The 24233-nt window shown below is 35.1% G+C and overlaps 1 protein-coding gene across 1 annotated transcript; it reads left to right on the forward strand.

The window, feature by feature from the left end:
- Positions 1 to 12998: 12998 nt before the first annotated feature.
- Positions 12999 to 24003, forward strand: LOC123561057 (multiple epidermal growth factor-like domains protein 10). Its single transcript, XM_053517009.1, has 7 exons — positions 12999 to 13031; positions 15053 to 15185; positions 15523 to 16209; positions 17198 to 17308; positions 17938 to 17986; positions 22800 to 22885; positions 23801 to 24003. Exons 1-7 carry the CDS (start codon positions 12999 to 13001, stop codon positions 23842 to 23844), a joined length of 1143 nt encoding a protein of 380 aa, XP_053372984.1. The 3' UTR covers positions 23845 to 24003.
- The last annotated feature ends 230 nt before the right edge of the window (positions 24004 to 24233 follow it).

Consider the following 24233-nt stretch of genomic DNA (forward strand, 5'->3'; position numbering starts at 1 on the left):
AGGCTCTGTACGATTTCATTTAAGAGTAAATTTAATGGCCCTTAACAGCAATTTGATGCCCATTAAATCCACCATTCTGTAAAATGTGATTTGTATATTTTCATTTTTTGGTTTTTACCTTGCACTCCCATTGAATGCTTATAATTCCAGTCCCATATTGATCTAAAATGGACTTTAATCACAATAAATACATACTACGCACACATCGTCTGTAATATATCATGATGTTATATTTAGTTGCATTAAAGTTATTTTCCCTTGATGCAGTTACGCCATTTTTTTCAAATGTTTGCCATATTGTGTTCCTACAAAAAATTGGATTTATTTCAATGAAAGTCGGATGAAAACATATTACTTTATTTCAAATTTAGATAACATCAATCTACATTATTTTGGTAAGAGTAAATACATATTGATGCATGCCACTTTATCTGTTTTTTGTTTTTCCTGTCCACAAAATCAGCATTTGTATAAGAAAATGGGTGGGGTAAGGAATTTACATTATAAAATGTGTTCAGACCAATTTAGATTTTCAGTTTTTTTCAATCCTTGAGTAGAAACTAAGGTTTATAGAGAAGTGAACACTACACATGATTGTGAAGATTTACAGTCTGAGTTAAATTCATTTGGGAGATGGGCAGGTCAATCGCTTCTTCGTTTCAATGAATCAAAGAGTGTGGTACGCTTGATTGGGGAGGGGGGAAGCTACTTGTGATGCAATCCCTCAAACATTTTCTCTTAGCTGTTTAAGTGCATGCACCTGAGCACAAAGTACTGAAGTAGAGCTAAATTGTGATTGGTCATTGTGTGCTGACATTGTCATCAACAGTCGCTTTTGTACACCTGATGCCTAATCTCTGTACCAATAAAAACTTGGTCAAAATGTTTGTCAATATTATAGTGTTGAATAGTTAAAACTACCCACATGGTCACTTGATCTATTAAACTGGTACCTGTAAACCCTTCTCAGTACAACACAATACAATACAATATCCATTTATTTTCTCATTTCATATGAACATATGACAGAATAAGGATACAATATGACAAATGTTTGTACGAGGCAGTTACATGTGTTTACATTACAAAATAATGAGAGAAAAAAGAAGAAACAAATTTCTTCTAGCATTTTACATAACAGTACATATGTATAGATACTATTACATGTGTAGTAATACGTAGTTTAAATCAATACGGCAAATATCAATATGAAGTTGATTATCTTAAGATGTCTAATTCTGATGGCAAATTTTCATAGCCATTTGATATACCATTTAAATATTACGAACCCATTAAAATTGAATCTGACATTTAATGAGACCATTAATCATTTTTTAAATAATTAACAGCCATTAACAGAGTATTAAAAAAATTAATGGCCCCATTAGTTCTTACTAATTAATGTGGAATTAAGGGGTACTTTTTTAATGACACATTAATTTCATGCCAATTAAAAATTTTCATGGAGTTTTAAGGAGCCTGTTAACTTATTTTAATGGTTTATTTTAAGAAGCTTTTCATGGCCATCAAAGTCATTTTAACAAGGTATATTTTACCAGGGTTTTAATATACTCATTTCATGGCTTTTTAATGTATGGCATTAAAACTATGGTCATGAAAATCCCAATAAATAGTAAAAAGTAATGGGTGAATTTTAATGGTGACCTGTTAAAACTCTGTTAAAAACGTTTGAAAAAATTAAGGCCAATTTCATGACCCTTTTAATAGCATGTGCATCCAGTAGTGTTATCAGATAACATCCATTCACATACTAAAACAATTGCCAAGTAACGAGCCATAGAATATAATAAGGATGCTGTATATTCGCCTCAAGTGAGCTTTGCCAGGTCGAGAGGCGCGCAAGTGTGATCCGACCTGGCAAAATCCACGAGAGCCGAATACAAAATCCCAGATCTAGCTACTGTTGTAATGACACATTTTTAAATACCTCCGACTTCATATATCGAACGAAATCTTCAATGTTTTATCAGTTTATTAATGCTGAAATAGAACTGAGTGTAGTTATTGTGTACGCTATTTATTGAACTGTGTTACATCATGCTAAATAAATGAAAGTAGTCCAGCAACATGCAATACAAAAGGTACAATACGGATTTTTCTCAGCTTGTTCGTATTTACTTGTTAGATTCAAACCGTACTTTTGACAGATTTTATGTAGGTATATAATATTTGTGAAAGTGGACGGCTCTGAAATCAAACAATCAGGCAGTGTCAGGAACCTCGGTGCTTTCCTGGACTCGAACATGAGGATAGAGCAACATGTAAATAGTGTGCGTAGGAATTCCTATGCACAGTTGCGGGAAAACAGTCATATCAGACAATATAAAACCGCAAACGCAACCAAATCTCTAATCAACTCTTTTGTTACATCACATTTGGATTATTGCAACTCTTTTCTATATGGGATTCCAAAACAGTCAATGAACAAACTGCAATATGTCGAAAATACGGCAGCTAGAATCGTAACCAGAACATCCAGACAATACCATATAACACATATGCTGCGTGAACTCCATTGGCTTCCTGTGTAGTGTAGGGCAGAATGCAAAATTCTAACACATACATATCAGGCACTCGAAGATCAATCACCAGCTTATGTAGTGAACATGTTAGAAATATATACGCCATTCAGAAATCTGAGATCGCAGAATAATGCACAAAAACTAGTGGTGCCCAAACGTCAGACAGTGCAATTTGGTGATAAAAGCTTTCAGACAGCAGCTGCGAGGTTATGGAATGCCCTCCCATCTGGCATAAGAGAGTGCAAGACCTTGCAAATTTTCAAAAAATTGCTAAAGACGCATTATATCATACAATTCTTTGGGAACTAATCTCACTAATTACCTGGTAGAAAAATGTAGATACTTTGCCGGCCAATCAATTACTCTAATCAAGAACTCTAGTGTGACATAATAATATAAACGGTGTTTTTTCTCTGGGATGTATCATGGATATTCTCCGGACTGTTTAGTTGGGGACTGACCCAATAATCCAGGACAGTTTGCATACTGTGATGCATTTCACAGGCATCATGCTGGTTAATTCTGTCTGTTCAAAATGTAAGATATCTTCTGTTCTATTCTGCTCTAACCTGTGTCTTTGATAGGTCAGTTAATGTTTTACGACATTGTATTTGGTTTCATGCTTTGATCTGTCTACCTTTAATTTAAAATGCTAGGTATCTTATTACCGTAAATTCTCTCTATAATAGTTCAATTACCATTTTTATTGAACATTATATAAATGTTTTTATGTCAAGCACTTTTGAACGTATTTTTGTATGAAAAGAGTGCTATATAAATGTGGTTTATAATAATAATATAATAAAATTTAATATTGACAAATAGTAAATCATATTGACCGAGACTCAATGTAATATGTGATGCCTAATCTCAATACAAGTGTTTAAATCAGAGTAAGATGCTGACCTTTATGTATCTGGTAATATTTTATATTTAATATTTTAGTTTTCTATATTGAAAATCAACTGCAAATAGGTGTTTAAGAGTGGTTCTAAGCAAAGGATCTATAGAAAACGTCCAAGTGCGCGGCATCCCATAACAAAACGATGCAAATGTATGTATGAGATTTTAGACGTCTACGTAAAAACACGGATGGAGTAAAATAAATAGACAAATAGGACAAACAAACAGAGTTTGGTTTTCCTATTCAACGAGTTGGAATTACAGCTTTGCTAGGCAAAAAGAAAAAAAAATGAGAAAGTGACATAATGTTTATGGGTTGTCGTGTTGAGCGACCTGTGGAGTTTCCGTTTTTCTATTTTATTAGGAATCAGGAATAACTGAAGGGAATTCCTATAGTTTTTTTATGCGCATCTTTCTGCGCAGCCGACACTTTCTATTGAAAACTGAACTGAAGTCAACATTTGTTGAAACATGTGATAGACAATCTTAAATATGAGGAATCTTGAATGAAATAACATTTTTGATAAGTTTTATCAGCAATCAAATGTTGATACTGGTTTATGTTGTATTGAAAAGTATCATGCGTGACAGGTATCTTGCTATTTTTGTGGTTGTGTTTTCACATCGCATTTTAGTACAAAGACAGTGTTGTTCATATAATGTAAGACAATTGACTTAGTACTTATAAGACAATAACACCTTTCAGATTATTTAGTATTCAATTATAGAAAGAATTTTTCACAAAAACAAGCCTGGTGACCCATTGTTATTATTTTTTCATTGTTTTCAGTACAAATTTCCTATCATATATGTGAATTTTAAAAAAAATCTATGAAAGGAAAAAAACTATAGGAATTCTCTTTAATAAGAGTTGATGTTTATTTGTTAATATACTGGTATTTTTTAATTTGATTTACAGAATCAGAACATAACATTTTGTTGTTGATACAAAATGTAACGTTCTCCTAAATGCAAGCTGTATGTTTGGTATATTCTATAAATATGCAATTTTCTATTATTCACTGTTCACTGTGCATGTATTATCTAGGCAGTGTAGTTTTTATTCCAAAATCTACCTTTTAATTGATAGGGAATCGATCCTACATGTACGTGTAGCCATAAAAATCGGGATCGACATGCGATATACCAGATGCAATATTTACTATCGAATTTAAAAATGTGTCCTTCCTTGCTGTCATAAGGAATTGAAGTCGGATTGATTCCCGATTGAGGCAGTGCCTTATTTCATATTAGTAAATCACTTCTTTCACTGACATAATTCTAAAATTTCTCAAATTGACATAAGTCTATGCCTTTTGCAGCTGTTTCAAGAGCGGAAAACATAACATGTAGCGGTAACCATACAACAGGCGAATGTTTGCATGGCTGCAAGGATGGGTTTGCTGGACCAGATTGCTCTTTTGAATGTCCTGCAAACTGCAATTTTCCATCCGAGAACGAGACTGGAACATGTAATCATACAACAGGAGAATGTTTGCATGGCTGCAAGGATGGATTTGCTGGAACAAACTGCTCCGTTGAATGTCCACAGAACTGTGCCCCTTCCGAAGACAGAGGAAATGAAATATGTAATGCAACGTCTGAGGACTGTGTCTACGGATGTAAAGATGGATTTTATGGTCGTAACTGCACAAACGAATGTTTTGATCAAGACAAGAATTGCATGCGATGCTCCGCAAAGGATGATAACAGGTAGATAAAAACTTTATGATATGGTTTTGTAATTGCATTCCTGCAGTTAAGTTAATCCATGCTAGATATTGCAAATGCACTGGACACGAACTCTTCAATCTGTTTAGAAAATTCTCCTGTGACTTAAGTTTTGACGACATTAAACATAGTTTGGAAAGTCACAGTGTGCTTGGAGTATAGATGAAGCGCTTATTTCCACTTTAGAAACAAATAAGACATTGAATATTTCTAAGCTTTTAAACTGACAGCTTTTACTCCCTGTGTCCAATTATCGTAACGGAAAGTTTCAGGATGTGTTCTCTAAGTTAATAGACAGTTCAGCTTTAGGTCAGTCACGGAATGACTAATTTGGATCAAGTTATTACACAGTACTGTAATACTTTCTAGTTATTTGGATCATGAAGTCCATTATTTAATGCTAGGGGACATGAGGGGTGTTCCACATTTCATTACCTCTCATGAACAGACTCAGTTTGCTATAAGTTTGCTTAGTTCGATTTATGCTTACAAAAGATCTTCTAAATTTCATTGACTATTACCATGGAAGTCTTAACGTGATATACATGTATAGTAGCTGCATCGAGTCTCCCCGTAATTGGACTCAGTGTTGTCATATTTTCTGGATTTTGGAGTCAGTTCAGTTTTCCTGTAATAGAATTATACTTAAGTCGGTGCTAGGGAGTGTGAGGGGTGTTGCATGTTTCATTACCTCTCATGAACAGACTCAAAGCGAGTATGCAATTAGATTGCTTTATTGCTTTCTATTCTTCCAAAGGATCTTGAAGACAGATTTCATTCATAGATCACATTACCTTCATGGATCCATGCGTATATATTCTTCTTCAGCTGCTTTCTCGAAACACTTACTTCTGCTATGTCGTTCATAAAACAAGTTTCAATTAATCTTTCGTGTCCGTAAATTTGATAAAACGTTTCAAAAACATTAGAATTATTTTATATTTTACTAATTGCTTTCTATATAGTTCTAATATTATTGACGTTACAAAAGAAACATGTCTGCCTTTAATAAGATCACTTTCCTCTAATTTATATGCAGTGTATGAATGAATGTGTGCATGATAAACATAAACACAACACAAGCTCTTTAATACTCACTCAGTTATTCGACTGCGAAAATATTATGTATCCCCTCCGCACATGAATCATTTACACACGTAACCGTGTCAGAAAGCACGGTGTAAGTATGTTGTTTAACAAGACATTATTCCTGATCCTTTTCGAGTTTTATATATGAGTCCTTTTCCTCCTCAACTTGCAATCAGGCCCCGTGTTCACAAATCATTTTCACTCTTAGCTGAGTTTGATAATGAATTTTAATATGTCATTTCTATGAAAATAGCATGTTTTAAACTGAATTTCAAGTTGATAAGTGGCTGTTCAGTATTTATGGTCAGTTTCAGTTGGAATTTAACCATTTAATTTGTAGATTTTATAAAATTGATATTAAAATTTCAAACTCAAACTCAGCTGAGATCGAAAAATGTTTTGTGAACACGGGGCCAGGTTATTATAGCTGATGCTTACCTAGCTATATAGTTACTACTAGTTCTATATATCTATGATAGTAAGGCGTCTGCAGCTAAGGGATAGGGAACGTGCTAACAAAGCTCAAATAAGAAAATAGCCATACAAGCATCGTATGTAAAACGTATCGCTTTGGACAATGTAGCGTATCAATTTATCCATATATATGCGGAAAGTCTAAATAGGGCCTTGAGAATATCAAAAAAGGCAAAGACTTAAAGAACACGAAGGAATCAGATTTTACATTTCTTTAATTTTTTCTCATAAGAAAGTGAAAATTTGCAATATATATAATATTCTTCAAATATGTGACAACGAATATCATACATTTCAAATTTTCTGAGAAACCGCAACTGAAAAAAATACAAACATAACTCTCTCTAGTCACTGAGGAGAAATTATATTCTCGCGGCAACGTTCGCCTCACGGTAAACGAGAACACTAACACTTGTTTTCCCATAGACTTCCATTATAACATGATGGCGACGTGTTTGGCGTTCTATAAATCGAAACACGTATATCAAATCACATTTTATCTAGAACTGTCTTAGTTCAACCAAAATATCGGACGAAAAAGATATAAATACTGATACTTCATTGAAGTAATTTTTGCGTGAAAAGTACATGGAACTTACAAACAGAGCTCATAAAGTGAGTGTAAGATATATACCTTGGTTATATGGAGCTAATGCTACGGAGCTTGCATAAAACTTTTTGTCAAAATGTATAATAAAATACTGTATATTGAAAAAAAAATCACTTTTGAGGATTGTTTACATGACTGACTAGTTTGTTTGTTTTGGGTTTAACGCCGTTTTTCAACAGTATTTCAGTCATGTAACGGCGGGCAGTTAACCTAACCAGTGTTCCTGGACTCTGTACCAGTACAAACCTGTTCTCCGCAGGTAACTGCCAACTTCCCCACATGAATCAGAGGTGGAGGACTAATGATTTCAGGCACAATGTCGTTTATCAAATAGTCACGGAGAACATACTCCCCGCCCGATGATCGAACTCACGACCCCGCGATCCGTAGACCAACGCTCTTACCTACTGAGCTGAGCGGGCGGGCTACATGACTGACTAATCAGAACGGACACACATTACATTATTCCCAGGTATACGCTTACCTTATTCCCTGTACTCTTTTAATTGGTGGTCTGCAAAGTTTCACCAAGAAAGTATTCAGGATTAAGAAAGGTATGAACAGTTTACCAAGGTCACCCTTTTTCTATATAAAGGCCCATATTCAGACTCTTTCGTCAATTTATTCCAGATTGTTAAGTTATAAGCATTGGATTTTGCTTGGAAGCTAATATATGGTTCGTTCCGGAAGAAACGAAAATAAAGGCTATCAAAGTTAAATTTAGTGTTATCTTACTTGCAAATTTTCCTAAGATTCGATGTACGATAAAGAAAATTTGCTTTATGCCGCGTTCACTTTAGGAAAAGAATCTATTATGGCACACTTTTCCATTTTTTAAAAAAAATATCTAAAAACGCTTGTAATCATATTTTGAAAGAAACTGGAAACCTTGTAGGGTTTTCCAATGACAATAATTCTGAACAATCGGATGACATTTACTATTCCCGTCTCTAGAAAACACTGCCTCGCGTCCAGGTTTGCCTTGTTATAGAATGAACACCACTAAATTCATTCATTCTTTTTCAAATCTGATTTTTATTCGTTTTCTAGCATATCAGAGTTTTATTCCCGTAAAGAACTATATCGCGACCGATAAATAAGAAAAAGGGGCGTTCTCTTTTATATAGTTTAGTTTATTTCAACAAGCATGAAGGCCTCCGGCCCATATACACAATATTTACATAGCTAAGCTAATACAATACATGCATACAGTTTGTACTTGTGTGATACCCAGCTGACATTTTATTAAATATAATACACAAATAATACAGTAATTATTCAGTTCGTCACATATTATACCAATTTCATATTACCTATTGTCACTATATTCCGCTCTTAACTTAAATGCATAATATATGTACATTGCCAAGTTTCTTATAATATTAACATTGGTACTTGACATCAAAATACAAAATTTATTAACATTTGGTATCTAAAATATTTTTCTTGCAGATATTTTTGTCGTATATTTCTATATATTGGACAAATAAGTATAAAATGGTACTCGTCTTCGACACAATTTTTACAATAAAAACATAATCTATCATTTTTAGGTATACCCAAATGTCTTCCTTTTTCTATTAATAGTTGGTGAGATGATGATCTTAGAGAGACGATACTTGATCTAAACTTAACTATATCTATAGCATCTACATATGCTTCGACATCAAAATTTGTCTTAAATACATGGTAATATGTTAATTTTCTATTCTCAGCACATTTTGTGTTCCACATTTGCAGATACTGGTCTTTTAGACGTTGCAAATAAGTATATATGAAAACATTTTGATTGTTTACTTTTTGACTTTCCCAAATATATCCAAATCCATTACTGTACAAATTACGTTTAATAACACTGGTCCAGTTACTGTATCCAAGGGAATCTAATTTTAATAACATGTTATAGCATTTTTTCACATATCGACAGTCAGGCATTTCTAAAATCTTGATCCAGTACTTAATACATCTTTTTTGTGCTACAATATACATAGGATATCGACCACAGTCTCCCATAATAGCTTCATTACATGCTTTAAGGGAAGCATTTAAGAACCGTTTACATGCATATATATGTACTCTTTCAGTATTTTCCATCATATGGATTCCCCATAACTCAGACCCATAAAGTAGTACAGGTACAACTTTAGTATCAAATATCTTAAAATATGTTTTGTGTGACATAGGTAATACATTATTCAAACTCTGCAAGAGGGAAACAATAACCCTTTTAGCTTTTGAAGCCATACAATCAGCCATTTTAAACAATGACATACGGCATGTGAATTCTAAACCTACATACATAAAAGAATTTTGTGTTTCAATACGAGTACCGTCATAAAACCATTTTTCATTTTTTGACAACTGACCACCATTTTTAAATACAACTACTTTTGTCTTGCTAATATTAACAGACAGATGCCAATCTATACAATATTGATGCACAGCATTTAATTGTTTCTGTAATCCTACCACTGTGTCGGAAACAAGGGCAACATCATCTGCAAACATTAATGTAAATACTTCAACCACATCAGGACTCAACTGAACACCATGTGACCCACAATTTTCTACTACTGATGCTAATTCATTGATAAATAAACAAAATAAGATTGGACTCAGCTTACATCCTTGTCTTAGTCCAATAGGGCAGTCAAATATATTTGAACAGACAGATCCGTTTCTTACACAAGCCTTAACTGTATTGTATACTGCTTGTATAGATTTGAATAAATGACCTTTTATACCACTTTGATTTAAGGCTTGGTAAAGTTTTGTTCTGTGTACATAATCAAATGCCTTTTTAAAGTCGATAAAGGCTACATAAAGACTTTTACCTTTTTTACACAAGTATTTGCTTATCATAGAATATAGAATAAAACCATTATCAACTGTGGAATAACCAGAACGGAAACCGGCCTGGCTCTCCGTAATTTTATCATATGCATTCACATAGAAGGTTTTACGTTTATTCAAAATACTTACATATATTTTACTGAATAAATCGACCAGTGATATGCCCCTATAATTGTCAGGTTCATTTAAACTACCCTTTTTATGTACAGGTATTAAAATACAGTGTGTCCAAGCACTAGGGAATTCTCCTGATTTAAATATTCTATTGAACAATTTTCTCAGATATGGCAAAATGACATCAATTCCATATATAAAATGTTCAGCTATCAAATTACCAGAGGATGCTTTCCTTGGATTTATATCGTGTATGGCATCTTTAATTTCTTCATCAGTTATATCGCTGTTAAATAGAATATCTTCGACACTATCGTATATATTGGTATCATACTCAACTTCTTGTACATAAACACCATCTTCAGAACTAAATACATTTTTAAAATGATTGAACCATTCATTTATGGAAATATTAGGTTCAGCCACATTTTTATTCGTCAGACGTTTTAATTTTTTCCAAAATAATTTCGGATCATTCACTGATGAGTCCAGACTTTGTAAACTACGTTTGAAATATGCTTTCTTTTTCTCTCTACAGACAGCTCTATACTCATTTCTACATGAAATGTAAACATTTAATTCACGTACATTCTTACTTACTCTGAAGCTACGTAGTAACTTGTTACATCTGGTTTTTAACTTTGAACATTTTGAATCAAACCATTTCTGTCTGTCCTTATTGATGTAAACATTTTTCTGCTCTCTAAACTTCTCTGTACAATTGATTATTACATTTTCAAAACTTGAAATTATATCATCTATACTAACTGCTATATCATCAATGTTTGAATCAATAATATCAAATATACCATTTAATACACCCTCTGTTAACACTGATTTATAATCAGCAGCATTTTCACTATTAATATTGAATTTGTTTGTTTTGATTGCGTCTGTTTTGACTTTATTTAGACACATTTTAGAAGCTAAACTTTGTATACTAAGGCATATTGGTAAATGATCACTGTCAGTCCTAGTTTCAATGTTAAAATTTAATATTGCATCAAATATGCCGCTTGTGCCTATGAAATAATCTACTGTACTACATCCATTTGATCCTAAATATGTATAATCTCCAATATCCCTATCTGTCCCAAGTCTACCATTTACTATCAACAACCTATAACTTTTGCAAAAAGCTAGTAAGTCTCTGCCATATGAATTTAGTTTACTGTCTCTGTTAGCTCTAAATGTAGGTATGTTATCATCAATAATATCAAGAAATTGTTGTAATACAGGAATATTGTTATTAGTACTTAAATAGTCATTCTCATTCCCAGTTCTTGCATTTAGATCTCCGCAAATCAAAATTTCTCTGTTAACAAACAAATGCATATTTTCAATGATAGTACCCTCCAGTAAATTAATACAATAAATATATAAGAAAGCTACAAATCGTGAAAGGCAACACTCTATTTTCACTCCTTTTCGCTTCTTTCATGTCTCTGTAGCATAGTCTTACGTTGTAGGGACAGTTTCGTATTGTGGTCCGGTTGCGTTTTTAATAAAATAGGTAAATGTTTATATGCCTTTGTATTTAACTGGTCATTTCTGATGTTTATAGAATTAAGGTTTCATGCAGACGAGCAATGATTGTTTTAAAAAAATCAAAAAGTGCTTGAACTGATTTCCCTACTTCCGTGTAGACAATTGGGCTCTTAAAGCTTACCTTAGATAACAAAAGTCGGACTAAACGGAAACGGACATCTGTCCATCTAGCTTTAGCTCAAATTGGCGAAAAAAGTAAACGGTTATGAGACACTTTTCTTAACTTACCACGTTTTTTTTTTTTGTCCGGACACAGGCTTTAGAAATATACATACGTTTTATGTCAGTATTTGCAGACACTACGGAAAAGCTCGCGCAAGATGTGCAATTGGACCGTCTTTGCCTCAAAATGTAGTGTCCTAGATACGGTTTACTACTCGTTTCCATCATTAAATGCAAAAGAAGCGGCCGACTGAAAACATCACATGATGAACTGTAAAGCATTTGCAAAACATTCGCTCTACACTTCCCTGCATTTCTCAGACTTGTATTTATTATTCTTTTTTCGCACTGGTATCAACGCAATTTACTCCCCCAATAATTAAAACCAGTAAAAATGCCTTTTATTTTGCGTTTTTACATAGTTTAGAATCTCTTGTTTGACACTGGCCTTTAAGCGCAAGTTCACAGTTCATCACCCAAAAATGTCACGGTGAGGGTGTGTGTGTGTGTTCGGGTTTAACGTCTTTTCCAACAATTTTTCAGTCATATAAACGACGGTGTCTACTTGTAGCAGTGAGCACAATGCCTAACTTTATAGTGCTGCTTCACTGGAATATCACGCCGTAGATACGTGACATGATACCCCACCCAGTCACATTATACTGACACCGGGGTGACCAGTCCTAGCACTATCCTCTTAATGCTGAGCGCCAAGCGAGGAAGCTACTAGTACCATTCTTTACGTCTTTGGTATGACGCGGCCAGGGATCGAACCCACGACCTCCCGCTCTCGAAGCGGACGCTCTACCACTAGGCTACCGAGGCGGTCCACGGTGAGGGTACATCGTTCTGAAAGTCAATATAAACACACACGATTTATTAAATGTCTATTACCAGTGGCAGTATTTTCGTACCTAAAATCATCATTCTGTTATATTTAATCCACGAAGCGTATATTTAGCCAATCAGATATGCATTTGGTTGATATTGGAGATGTTTTGAGGGTAAGAACCCAACGAAATAGGCAAATAGGGGACAGGGCATTTTAGTTTCACAAAATTATACAAAATTTCCCTTATATCATTCCTAAAGACAGCATATTTTAGCAGTATTGTGACATCATCGACGTTAAAGTATCAATTATCGGGCAAAAGTTTTTGTCCGGAAAGTAAGATCTATAGCGTATATATCTCTTATTTGTTGAACGAATAATGGCCAAAACTTGTGGCTTGAAGATATAAGTACAGTCTCTTGAAATCCCTACGTAGTATATATGCAATCTTTCTATATAGCTATTGTAAATTGTTCATTAATTTCGAGTGCATACCGTTGTATCATGGTCCCGCGACGGGTGCAGAATTTCACAGAGAAAAATAATTGTGCTACAAAACTAAAACTAAAACAATGTACAAAGGTCTCAGTATCCCGTTTTGGTGTTCTCTACTGACTGAACTACCTGGTCGCTTACTAACCTGCTTCTTTATTGCAGTAACTAAAATTTTGGGCAAGGTCATGAATTTGTTTTCCTAGCCTCAACTATTCCCATACCCTACTTCACTTGTCATAACTTAATTCTGTTAAGTCGTAAAATATGATTCTAACCACAATATACAAAGCACGTATTGTAAACAATCACAACAATCTGTAGTTAAATCCTGAAAGTTACAAAGTACAGACGTAACAGAAGGTTTTGTTTAATTAAAGTAAAGGATTTAAGTATTTGTCGTTTATTGTTGTTGTTTTTTTTTGCTGAAAGGGCCGTCCATATCAATTTAATTTGTTTTAAAGTTTATACTAAATTGTGATGAAAGCTTGGAGTTAATTACTCTTCTATGTACCTTCTTGAAAAAATAACACTAGACATCCAGATTGTGCTTCAGGCTTCCTAACCATCAGGCTACATCGCATTTTAAGATTGACAGGTTTTATTGGTCTTGTTTTATTTTCTGTATCAATCTTTTGGCTCATGGAATCCATTTCATGTTTCTGTATATGATATCATATCGGCGCTTAAACCATTAAACCATTTGCAGAATCCGGAGGGACTTGTTGTTGCCCGAACCATAAGGATTCTGCAGATGATTTAACACAAAACGTGGATACGCTACATCATAACACATGTAAAATTCTAAAAAAAAAAAAAAACATAAATATTTTTTCCGTCTACATCGTGAATTTTCGAGAAATGCACGGAAATATCAGCGTTGTTTGACCACTTCCACATCATTTCCTTTTTAATTTTCAGTATTGCGTCTACGCTTAGCCTCGAAACATGTAAAAGTCGTGTTGACACCACTTGAGTGCTGGAATTTCTTTGTTAAAAAATGCTTTATTACTTTATTGTGTATCCTATTTGATTTTACTGATTCATCTATCCGTTCTGTAAGCATGTATTTCATAAATTGCAGCCTGAGTGTAATTGTTTTTAATGGCATTACACCTCGTAGGTAGCACTTCAGATTTCATAATAAATGACATATTGAGGTAGTTAAGCAAGCATGAAAGAACCACTATTCTACAACGATGTAGAATTTAATGAAACATTTCATACCTGTAGATTTTCATATATATACATAAATTATATAGCCAAATAAAATGTAAAGGTCTTGTTCTTAGTGGTATATTATTCGCAAATACCAATTTCAGCCGGTATAATGTAATTTGATGTAATTATTTTGAATTATTTTACATCAACACATACTTATTTTCAAAGTGATCTGTAAGAAAGACAACGGGGCGAATATTTAGCACTTAATGCACGAAATGGAAAAGGTTTCGAACAACATTATTCCCGTACATGTATAACAACGACCATGCATTATTTCTGGATAAATGATGTTACACTGTCACTGCCGCTTAATCAAACGCACAGAACTACCTTTAACAATACAATGTTAAAGTTGAAACATTCTTAACAATAATATCACCATTGTTTTTTAGTGGATTTGTATGCAATGAATGCAACAGAAACTTCTACCGAGATAACGGTAAATGCATTCAATGTAACTATTATTGTGTTATCAAGCCAAGTGATGCTGTACCAACATGCAGGGAACGTGATGGATACTGTAACTTCGGTTGTCGTTCAAATCGCTATGGTTTTAAATATGGCATAAGATGTAGCAGCACTTGCAAAGATATTTGTCACAGGGATACTGGTAAGAGTTTAACTTCTATTCGGATTAACATGAATAGTAAAATGTATATATCTTTCATCTTATATTTGAAAAAAAATAACACATGACACCGTTGTAATATTTGCTATCGTAAGTACAACATTACGGACTGTTATCTCCAGTATTTCAGCATCATCTGTTACAAATACGTACATATTTATATATACAAACAGAAATGCAACTTTCTGTAAGTGGATATTAGAATAAAGCGGGCGGAGTAATAATGTCTCTACTACAACCCCTAATCGTAAATACATTCTGCAATATTTATTAAACGAAATAATGCCATATTAATGATATGGCCAATTTTTGTTCTAAGGGGCGTGTTTAGGAGGCTGCGAATATCGAAGTTACTGTGGACCTACCTGTGAAGTCCCTTGTCAAGAGGGTTGTGTATCACATTCTTGTAACCTGTCTTGTGGATGTTTACAAGGGTGTAAACCGAATTACTGGGGAGGTAAATGTAAGAACTTGTGCAATACAAACTGCAATATATCACCCGACCCTAGCAAACGTGTATGTGATAAAAGTGACGGCACATGCCTGAACGGATGTAACAACAACAAATATTGGGGTGATCAGTGCGGAAAACATTGTTCAATCGGCTGTATCAATGGAACCTGTCAGCATGAAACTGGAAATTGCAGTGAAAGATGTAAAACAAAGACCGTTTATGGTTTATTTTGTGATAAAACATGCAGTGAAAACTGCGTACAAGGCACGTGCAACAGAGAATATGGCTATTGTGATCTAGGATGCGTAGAGGGAAAATATGGCAATCATTGTGACAAGTCGTGCAACGAAAACTGTAAAAATTATACATGCAAAAGAAACGATGGACAATGCAGTAACGGATGTGAAACGGGAACTTTCGGAGAAAAATGCAACTTATATTGCAATTTCAAATGTTTGTATCGCAAATGTGAGGAAACAGGTGTTTGTGCAGATGGTTGTATACCTGGATATGAGGGATCGTATTGTGAAGAAGTGGCCAGTAACAAAGAAAGTAAGTAAATTGTGCTTATTTATCATATAATTTACTTACACCGCGCTTTCATCAGAATCAAGACCACGAAAGGCCAAGATGGTATGTTACCATCCTTCTAATTGTATGCATTTCCAGAAAATAAATCCAAGTTCGTTTCAACGATTCTTTTTCTCCTCGTATTGAAATGCATTGTTTTATTTAAATGCACATTATTTTATTTTTTTGTTGGGTTTAACGTCGCACCGACACAATTATAGGTCATATGGCGACTTTCCAGCTTTGATGGTGGAGGAAGAACCCAGGTGCCCCTCCATACATTATTTCATCACGAGCGGGCACCTGGGTAAAACCACCGACCTGCCGTAAGCCAGCTGGACGGCTGCTTCACCTGAATAATTCAACGCCCTGAGTGGGGCTCAAACCCATATAGATGAGGGGCAAGTGATTTGAAGCCAGCCAACTTAACCACTCGGACACGGAGGCCCTCAGGAATATTTTAAAGCTAAATAACAATTTAGATTATAACGCTAATGCGTTATAAGACTACCAATGACGAAATGTTCTGTGACAAAGATGTTGATGATATTGATGATGATGATAACAATAATGATGTTGGTAAATGATCTGAGGTGGAAAAGTTGTTGTTTTTTCTTAATTGTATGATATCTTATAACCATACTTATTACAGGACCTCACTTTGCTGGACTATTATAATGCTAAACTATGCAAGGTTGAAGTGTAAACAAAACAAATATGAACACTTATTTAAGATGTCATGTAATAGAACTTTGGACCTCGGGATATAGCTTTGACTTTCGATCGCCAAACCATTCAATCAGTTTATGTTGTAATATAACCTAACAGAACTGATAGCTTTAATAAGATAAAGTACTAAGTAATAGTATTTATGTTTACAATTTCTGAAAAAAACCCCAGTCATTCTAAAGCTCAGTTACATAAATTCTCTCAAAATGGACTAATATATTTGCTTTTTCGAAATCTACAGCCGCTAACAACACACTAGTGGGAGTTGCTGTGAGTGGATGGTTGTTGCTGTTAGTTCTGCTTGCTGTTTTGATACCCTTAGTAATAAGAAGGAGAGTTCAAATTTGCAAAGGTAAGTCCTCGATGTATGAAGTTAACTGAATGCTCCTACAATTAATATGCGCGTAATATTCTGTCAATGAGAATGACTTTTTTTCAGAACTACCAAAATAATATATATGAGACACCTTTTCCTTAGAAAAAAATTGTAATACATGTCACACATACTTGTATACAAATATACATGTAAATGAAACTGTTTTTTTGAAAAACAAAATATTGTGGCGGACAGCTTGAAGCCATCGTTATGGAAATCTTTTATGCATTTTTTACGTATCTTGCAATAATATTTTAAGTCAAAACAGACCTTATTTCTAACCTGAACAGAAAATATTTTAACATAAACACGTTATTTTCTCAACCATTAGGTAAAAACAAAAGATAAAGTTTGGTATGTATTGGCTGCTTTACCCGGAGAACATTGTTCGGTTGTACAAATATGAAACAGACTTTCTAGGGTGAAATTAGCTTTGTAATGTTTTATTTGTGTCTAAATATTCTATTAGTTTAAAGATGTTGGATAAAAGGAGTATTTTACTATTCTAGTTTACTGTTTTAAAATATCACATAAAACAATAATTAATTGTTATTTACTTAATTTAGATAGTAATATATGAAACCTGTACTTATTTAATACCTTAGGTATGAAACACAAGGAGATGGTGAATGAGGAGGAACAACCGACAAATAGGTAGCGCTTTGCAAGTTTTAAACAAATATTTACCTTCACTGTGCATGCTATATAGACAACACTGGTGCAATAACATTCAGGATGACTTTTTACGCAAATCGTTTACAAAAATAAAACATAAGAAAATGGTGCTGTTCGCAAAAATATTGAAAATCGACGATCAAAATTTCAAAAGAACATCAAATAATAGCTAACACGCCATTTTCACGCGGTAAAGATTGGCACTTTAGATGATGATGTTCTAATTTAAAATCAGGACCTTATCCTTCATCTGTGGTTGTTTGAATTATTTATTGTAAACATCTAAATATCGGTAGTCGAAGATTTATTACAATGCTCATATAAATGTTGTTGCAGAAAGTGGCTATATGAGGATGTTATTTTTGTATCGGCGTGAAGTTGGAAGTACAGCAGTAGCAGCAGTAGGAGCAGTTAACTGCTGCTACTGCTAGCAGTTACAACAGTTAAATGCTTGTACTACCAGAACTGAAGTGCTGCTGCTGCCATTACTTAGAACAGTTAATAGAGCTGTTAAACAATTTTCATGACAATATTGACATCGTATTAAAGTCAATTTAATTGGAACGGTCTGTGATTCAGATAGTGTTTACAAATACCTACATGTACTTGTAAATGATTTATTTTGTATAGTAATTATTTAAGCAACAAAAACATGAACCGCCTAATAGCTGTGATAGTAAGGCAGGTATAAGCATTGCAGTCTTTGCATTTTGTGGGTGTTGGTTAAACATCCATCAGTATTTTAATCTATATAAATTTTCATCTTTAACACAGCGTTATGTAAATCCATAACAGATAAAACGAAATTATATGGAAGTCTGTTGCATATTATAATAATTGTTTCCAAGTAAGTACAAAATATTTTATATAATGCACACTCTATTAGAGGCATGCATGTGCAAATTAGATTAGTTATAATTTTATGAAATTCTTGGCTAGAAAAATTGTTCTGTGGACTCTGACAAACCAGCTGACGAAACTTACCGATATTGAAGTATTTTGCACGTTATTTTGTGTTAAGATAAAATTTATTGTACATGGCCAGAAACATATAAATGAGAGGATGAAACAATTTTATCACACCTAATGGTTCATAAAACATAAATTGGCGGCCCCAACCGCTTACGTGACAAGCCTCCACGCAACATTTAGACAGGAAGTGAGTATAATCTAAACAAGGCAGATTTCCATAATCGACAACATACGAGTCTATAAATTGAACTCTCAAACGTCAAATCAGCATTTAACTCTGAGTTTAGGTCTAAATTATGAGTTAAATTTTTAGAAAATGAGAGTAGAAAATCCCACGCTTTTCTAAATGGCAAGGGATAGTTCCAAATTGTGACCCGGGCATGTTTTCTGAATAAAATGAGAGTATATGTATTTTATTGGAATTTTTATTCAAAGAGTTATTTTAATGATAACTGAAGAAAATATACAAGGAACAATTAACAAGAAGTTGCTGTGTGCTAGAATCGAATTTCCTAGCTCCCAACTAAAACTAAAGAGTGGCGAGGAAGATCAGACGAAACAGGAAAGGCCAATCATCCATCCATGTATTCATCCATGTACATTATAGATTTAAGTAAGACAGAAGATCGGGAGTCCCCAGCTCCGTTCCAGACCTTGACTTTTTGATCCGACCGGGTGGCCGTTGTAGATGTGGTTGTCACCCGCACGGCACGGGTGGCTGCCATTCGGGGAAAACTCTTGTTTGGGAGGAACTCGGGGTGAGGTGTGAGACTGGGGTGGCCTAAAATGCTTACATCAGTTAATAAGAGGACCCTATGGGTCCTTGACTCTGGGACTTGACCGGGTGGCCGCTGTATAGGGTGATGGTCTATGGAGGCGAGCATAGCGGCTACCCCGGGAAAACTATTGTTTAGTCATGAGCGAGTCTGAAACTTGGCTTGAGGCCGTTTTCGGAATTTTTCACTTTTTTCAGTTTGGGCATCCCCAGCTCCGCCCAAGACCTTGACTTTTATATCGGACCGGGGGGACGTTGTAGATAGGGTTGTCGCCCACCCGGCACGGGTAGCCGCCAATCGGGTAAAACACATTTGGTAGGAACCCGAGTTGAGGTGTGAGACGCTGGCCGCCTAAAATGCTTACAGCAGGTAATAATTGGACCCTACGGGACCTTGGTTTTGGAACAGGACCGGGTGGCCGTTGTAGAGGGTGACGGTCTATGGGGTGGGGGTCAGCATAGCGGCTACCCCAGGAAAACTCTTGTTTAGTTGTGAGCGGGTCTCAAACTTGGTCTGAGGCCATTTTTGGAATTTTTCACTTTTTTTCAGTTTGGGCACCCCTAGCACTGCCCCAGACCTTGACTTTTGGATCGGACTTGGTGGTTCTTGTAGAAGCGGTTGTCGCCCATCCGGCACGGGTGGCTGCCATTCGGGGAAAACTTGTTTGGGAGGAACCAGTGGTGAGGTGTTAGGCAGAGGTGCCTAAAATGCTTACAACAGTTAATAGGAGGACACTACAGTACCTTGTTTTTGAGACTTGACCGGGTAGCCGTTGTAGAGGGTAACGGTCTACAGGGGGTGGGGAGGGGACAAGCATAGCGGCTACTCCAGGGAAACACTTGATTAATCGTTAGTGGGTCTCAAACTTGGTCCGAATCTGTTTATGCAAATTTTCACTTTTTTCAGTTTGGGCACCCCAGCACCGCCCAAGACCTTGACTTTTGGATCGGACCGAGTCGCCCACACGGCACGGGTGCCGTCATTCGGGAAAAACTCTTGTTTTGGAGGCACCCGGGGTGAGTGTGAGACTGGGGTGGCCTTAAATGCTTACAGCAGTTAATAAAAGGACCCTACGGGACCTTGACTTTGGGACTTGACCAGGTGGCTGTTGTAGAGGGTGACGGTCTATTGGGGTGCAGTATACCGGCTACCCCTGAAAAACTCTTGTTTAGTCGTGAGCGGGTCTCAAACTTGGTCCGAGACCGTTTTTGGAAATTTTCAATTTTTCAGTTTGGGCACCCCTAGCGCCGCCCCAGACTTTGACTTTTGAATCGGACCGGGTGGCCGTTGTAGAGGCGTTTGTCGCCCACCCGGCACGGGTAGCCGCCATTCGTGGAAAACTCTTGTTTGGGAGGAACCCGGGGTAAGGTCGGGCGGACCTGAAACCTGTTTTCAAGATCACGGGGCTTAACGCGGCTGACGTGGCTTTCTTTCAGCAGCAAATACACCAGAAATATATACGATCTCGTTTGCTGTAAAATGAGACACTATAATGGCTGTCATAAACCGTTTTACTTTTAGCAATAACAGGAGCCTGGTAAATCGCTTTCATAAAACATTTAACCGCTGGTAGTTACATGTAGAAAACTAATATACTGGTCTTATAAACCAATTGACTGCTGACAGTAACACAAAATGCTTTCATTGGTCATTTGACTGCTGGATGTGACAGCAGTCTGGTAGACTGCACTAATAGACTACATAACTGCTGGCAGAAACAGAAATGAGACTGTGGTGGGCGAACCCCCTCTACAACGGCAACCCTGTCTGATCTAAAAGTCGAGACTTGTAACCATTTAACTGCTGGTATTACATAATTTATAGGTGAATTTTAAGCTGCAGTTCTTTGTAATATTAAAGTTCTGGCAGTTATGTATATATGAGCCTTGTAAACGTTCTTATAAACAATTTAACTGGTAAGAAAAGTGTCTATACTGCTCCCCGATTTTGCACTTTTACCGCCTCATTATCGTGGAAGCAGCACAGATGTAAAATCATTAAATGTAACACTTAGCAACAGAACATAACAAGTCTTCGACAATGATCACCGAGTAATTTGAGACAAAAAATGAATATCACCGGACGTTGCACATGCACGATTCAATAACATCAAATGTAATAAGAACAAGAGCATGCACACGAGACTTGGTTTACACGTTTTAGGATAGAAATAGATTAATAACGCTTTAATGATCTACAAACAATACGGACACATGTATAAGAGAAAACGGCAGGTTTGAAAGCCTATTACACATCTTAAGGAAACTGGTAAAACTGATTTTACTAACATAATTTAACTACTGACAGTATCATATGTAGGACACTGACAAAATAAATACGTTATGTCATTCTTATCATCTAACTGGTAATACAGCTTTATTATCTGTTGTAACTTCTGGCATCGATAAATTTCTGTTACTGCTGGTAGTTAACTGCTACACGTAATAAACTGCTGCAACTGCTGGCAGTAGCAGCATTTAACTGCTCTTACTGCTGTACTGCCAGCTTCACGCCGATTATTTTTGTGTGGTTATACAGGTATGAAACATCTTAGGAATTTTTTTGCATTTATACATATATAAAACGGATTGGGACAATCCTAATACATGAATCGCTACCACTGCCACTGTCTGTTTCACATTTTACTGCTGATACTACTGCTGCTAATTCCACAGCCACAACTATTAGTTTCCTCAGCTTCTACTACTGTCAGTGTCATGTCTTTTCTACTGCTACTGCTTATTCTTCTTTCACTGGTTATGTTGCTACTTCTGTTACTGTAGTTTTCACTTGTTTGCTACTGCAATTGCTACTATTACCTATTTATCATTTTCCATTTTTCTGCTGTTTACTACTACTATTGACTTCTACTGTTAACTTTCTTAGACATTGTATTTTGCAATACATTAGCTTATAAATGTAACATGTACTTCTTATTTGAATTGTTTTATCTTCTATCAGGAATAAAGAATGAAACGTTTATTGCGTACATTATATGTATGTATAAGTATGGCTGAAAATGTATATTAATACATTTGTTACAGTGGCCAGCGAGAATACATGACTTTACAGCACGGACAAAGGAGTACAAATGATACGGCAAACTATGAAAGTTTAAAGCTGGAAGAAGGTAATATGAATTCATGTTTGACTATAAGAAGAAAGGATGTGTTGTCCTAATGTTATTTCTGTCTAATGCGTATTCTATGGGTCGGATACCTTAATGTTAAGAAAGTTGTGAAAATTTGAATATTTGGATAAGGCAACCAATTTGTTTCTATTACAATACAAAACTAAATGGCCGATTTAATTTTATTTTTAGGTATTTATTTTAACCGTATTTCCATTATGCCGTGAAATATTTTTTTCTGATTTTACCAGAGTAATAACAAAAAGAATCTTCATGTTATACATGTTTAAGTCAAGAAACTTCATAAATGAATTTATTATATCCTTCAAAAGTTGTAAAATTCATTTTAGCGTTATGAAATGCTTGGCAAAAACTTTTGTACGCTGGAAGTGTGTATTATCAATAACTTCATGTTCAAAAATTATATTTCTTCAAGAGTATGTACGATGTTTTTCTAGGAAAGTGTGCACCTTGTTACAATAAACAAATACTGATACTGCTATATGTAGTAGCTATTCCTCCTCTTAAATGATATTATATAAATATAATCGAGTTGTTATAAATCTGGTCTGGTAAAATCTTAGAGAGCCGAACACGGCATTCCAGATCAAGCTAAAGAAACCTGTATAAGACAAATCAAGGGACTTTACTCCGCTGTAAATCACTAAACCAGAACATGCAGATGTATAACTATCCTTTGCACTGATACTTCATGTAAGGCCTGGAAGAAATAAGTCCATTTTTTTCGTTGTAAGCGGAAAACGATCTCTGGTGTTCTTACTTAAACAGTAAGAATATACAGTGTAAGGATGTCATAGTCATATCAGGGTTCTACATTAGCAATTAGTAATAAAGAAATTAAAATAATGATTCTCTCTCTGAAAGTTACCAGTTTGAATATTCTTTGTTTTCCAGGAAGGAATTCAGATCGAAACAAGCATGAGAACTCTGGAGTATGAATTTTATTCAGCACAATATTGTAAACTTAAATAGAAGAATTTTAAATGACACATCCACATAACGTACTGTTGATATCAAATCATACTCTGTTTATAAATATATGTTATTTTACTGTTAGTGACATGTGAAGACATAATTGTATATATATATATATATATATATATATATATATATATATTTGGTTGTTCTATACTGAGTCATTTATTATTTATTTATACATGTAGTAAATAACAAACTGATTAATTGTAACCTCGAACAAACTATTGACGTTCGGCGGTTCTAACCAGGTACATACTAGTGCCTTAAATACTATACTGAGAGACACCGGGGGTCGTTCCCCGCCATGAAAAAGATGTTTTACACTTACATTAAACTTACATTCAATATT

This window comes from Mercenaria mercenaria, chromosome 10 (assembly GCF_021730395.1).
Source record: "Mercenaria mercenaria strain notata chromosome 10, MADL_Memer_1, whole genome shotgun sequence".
NCBI lineage: Eukaryota > Metazoa > Mollusca > Bivalvia > Venerida > Veneridae > Mercenaria > Mercenaria mercenaria.

Bases quoted from the DNA above. Each gene is read 5' to 3' on its own strand.
- LOC123561057 (XM_053517009.1), top strand. From the start codon at position 12,999: ATGCATTTGGTTGATATTGGAGATGTTTTGAGG. The intron at 15,186-15,522 runs GTAAGAGTTTAA...TTTTGTTCTAAG, and splicing joins TATTTGTCACAGGGATACTG to GGGCGTGTTTAGGAGGCTGC. The intron at 22,886-23,800 runs GTAATATGAATT...TTTGTTTTCCAG, and splicing joins AAGTTTAAAGCTGGAAGAAG to GAAGGAATTCAGATCGAAAC.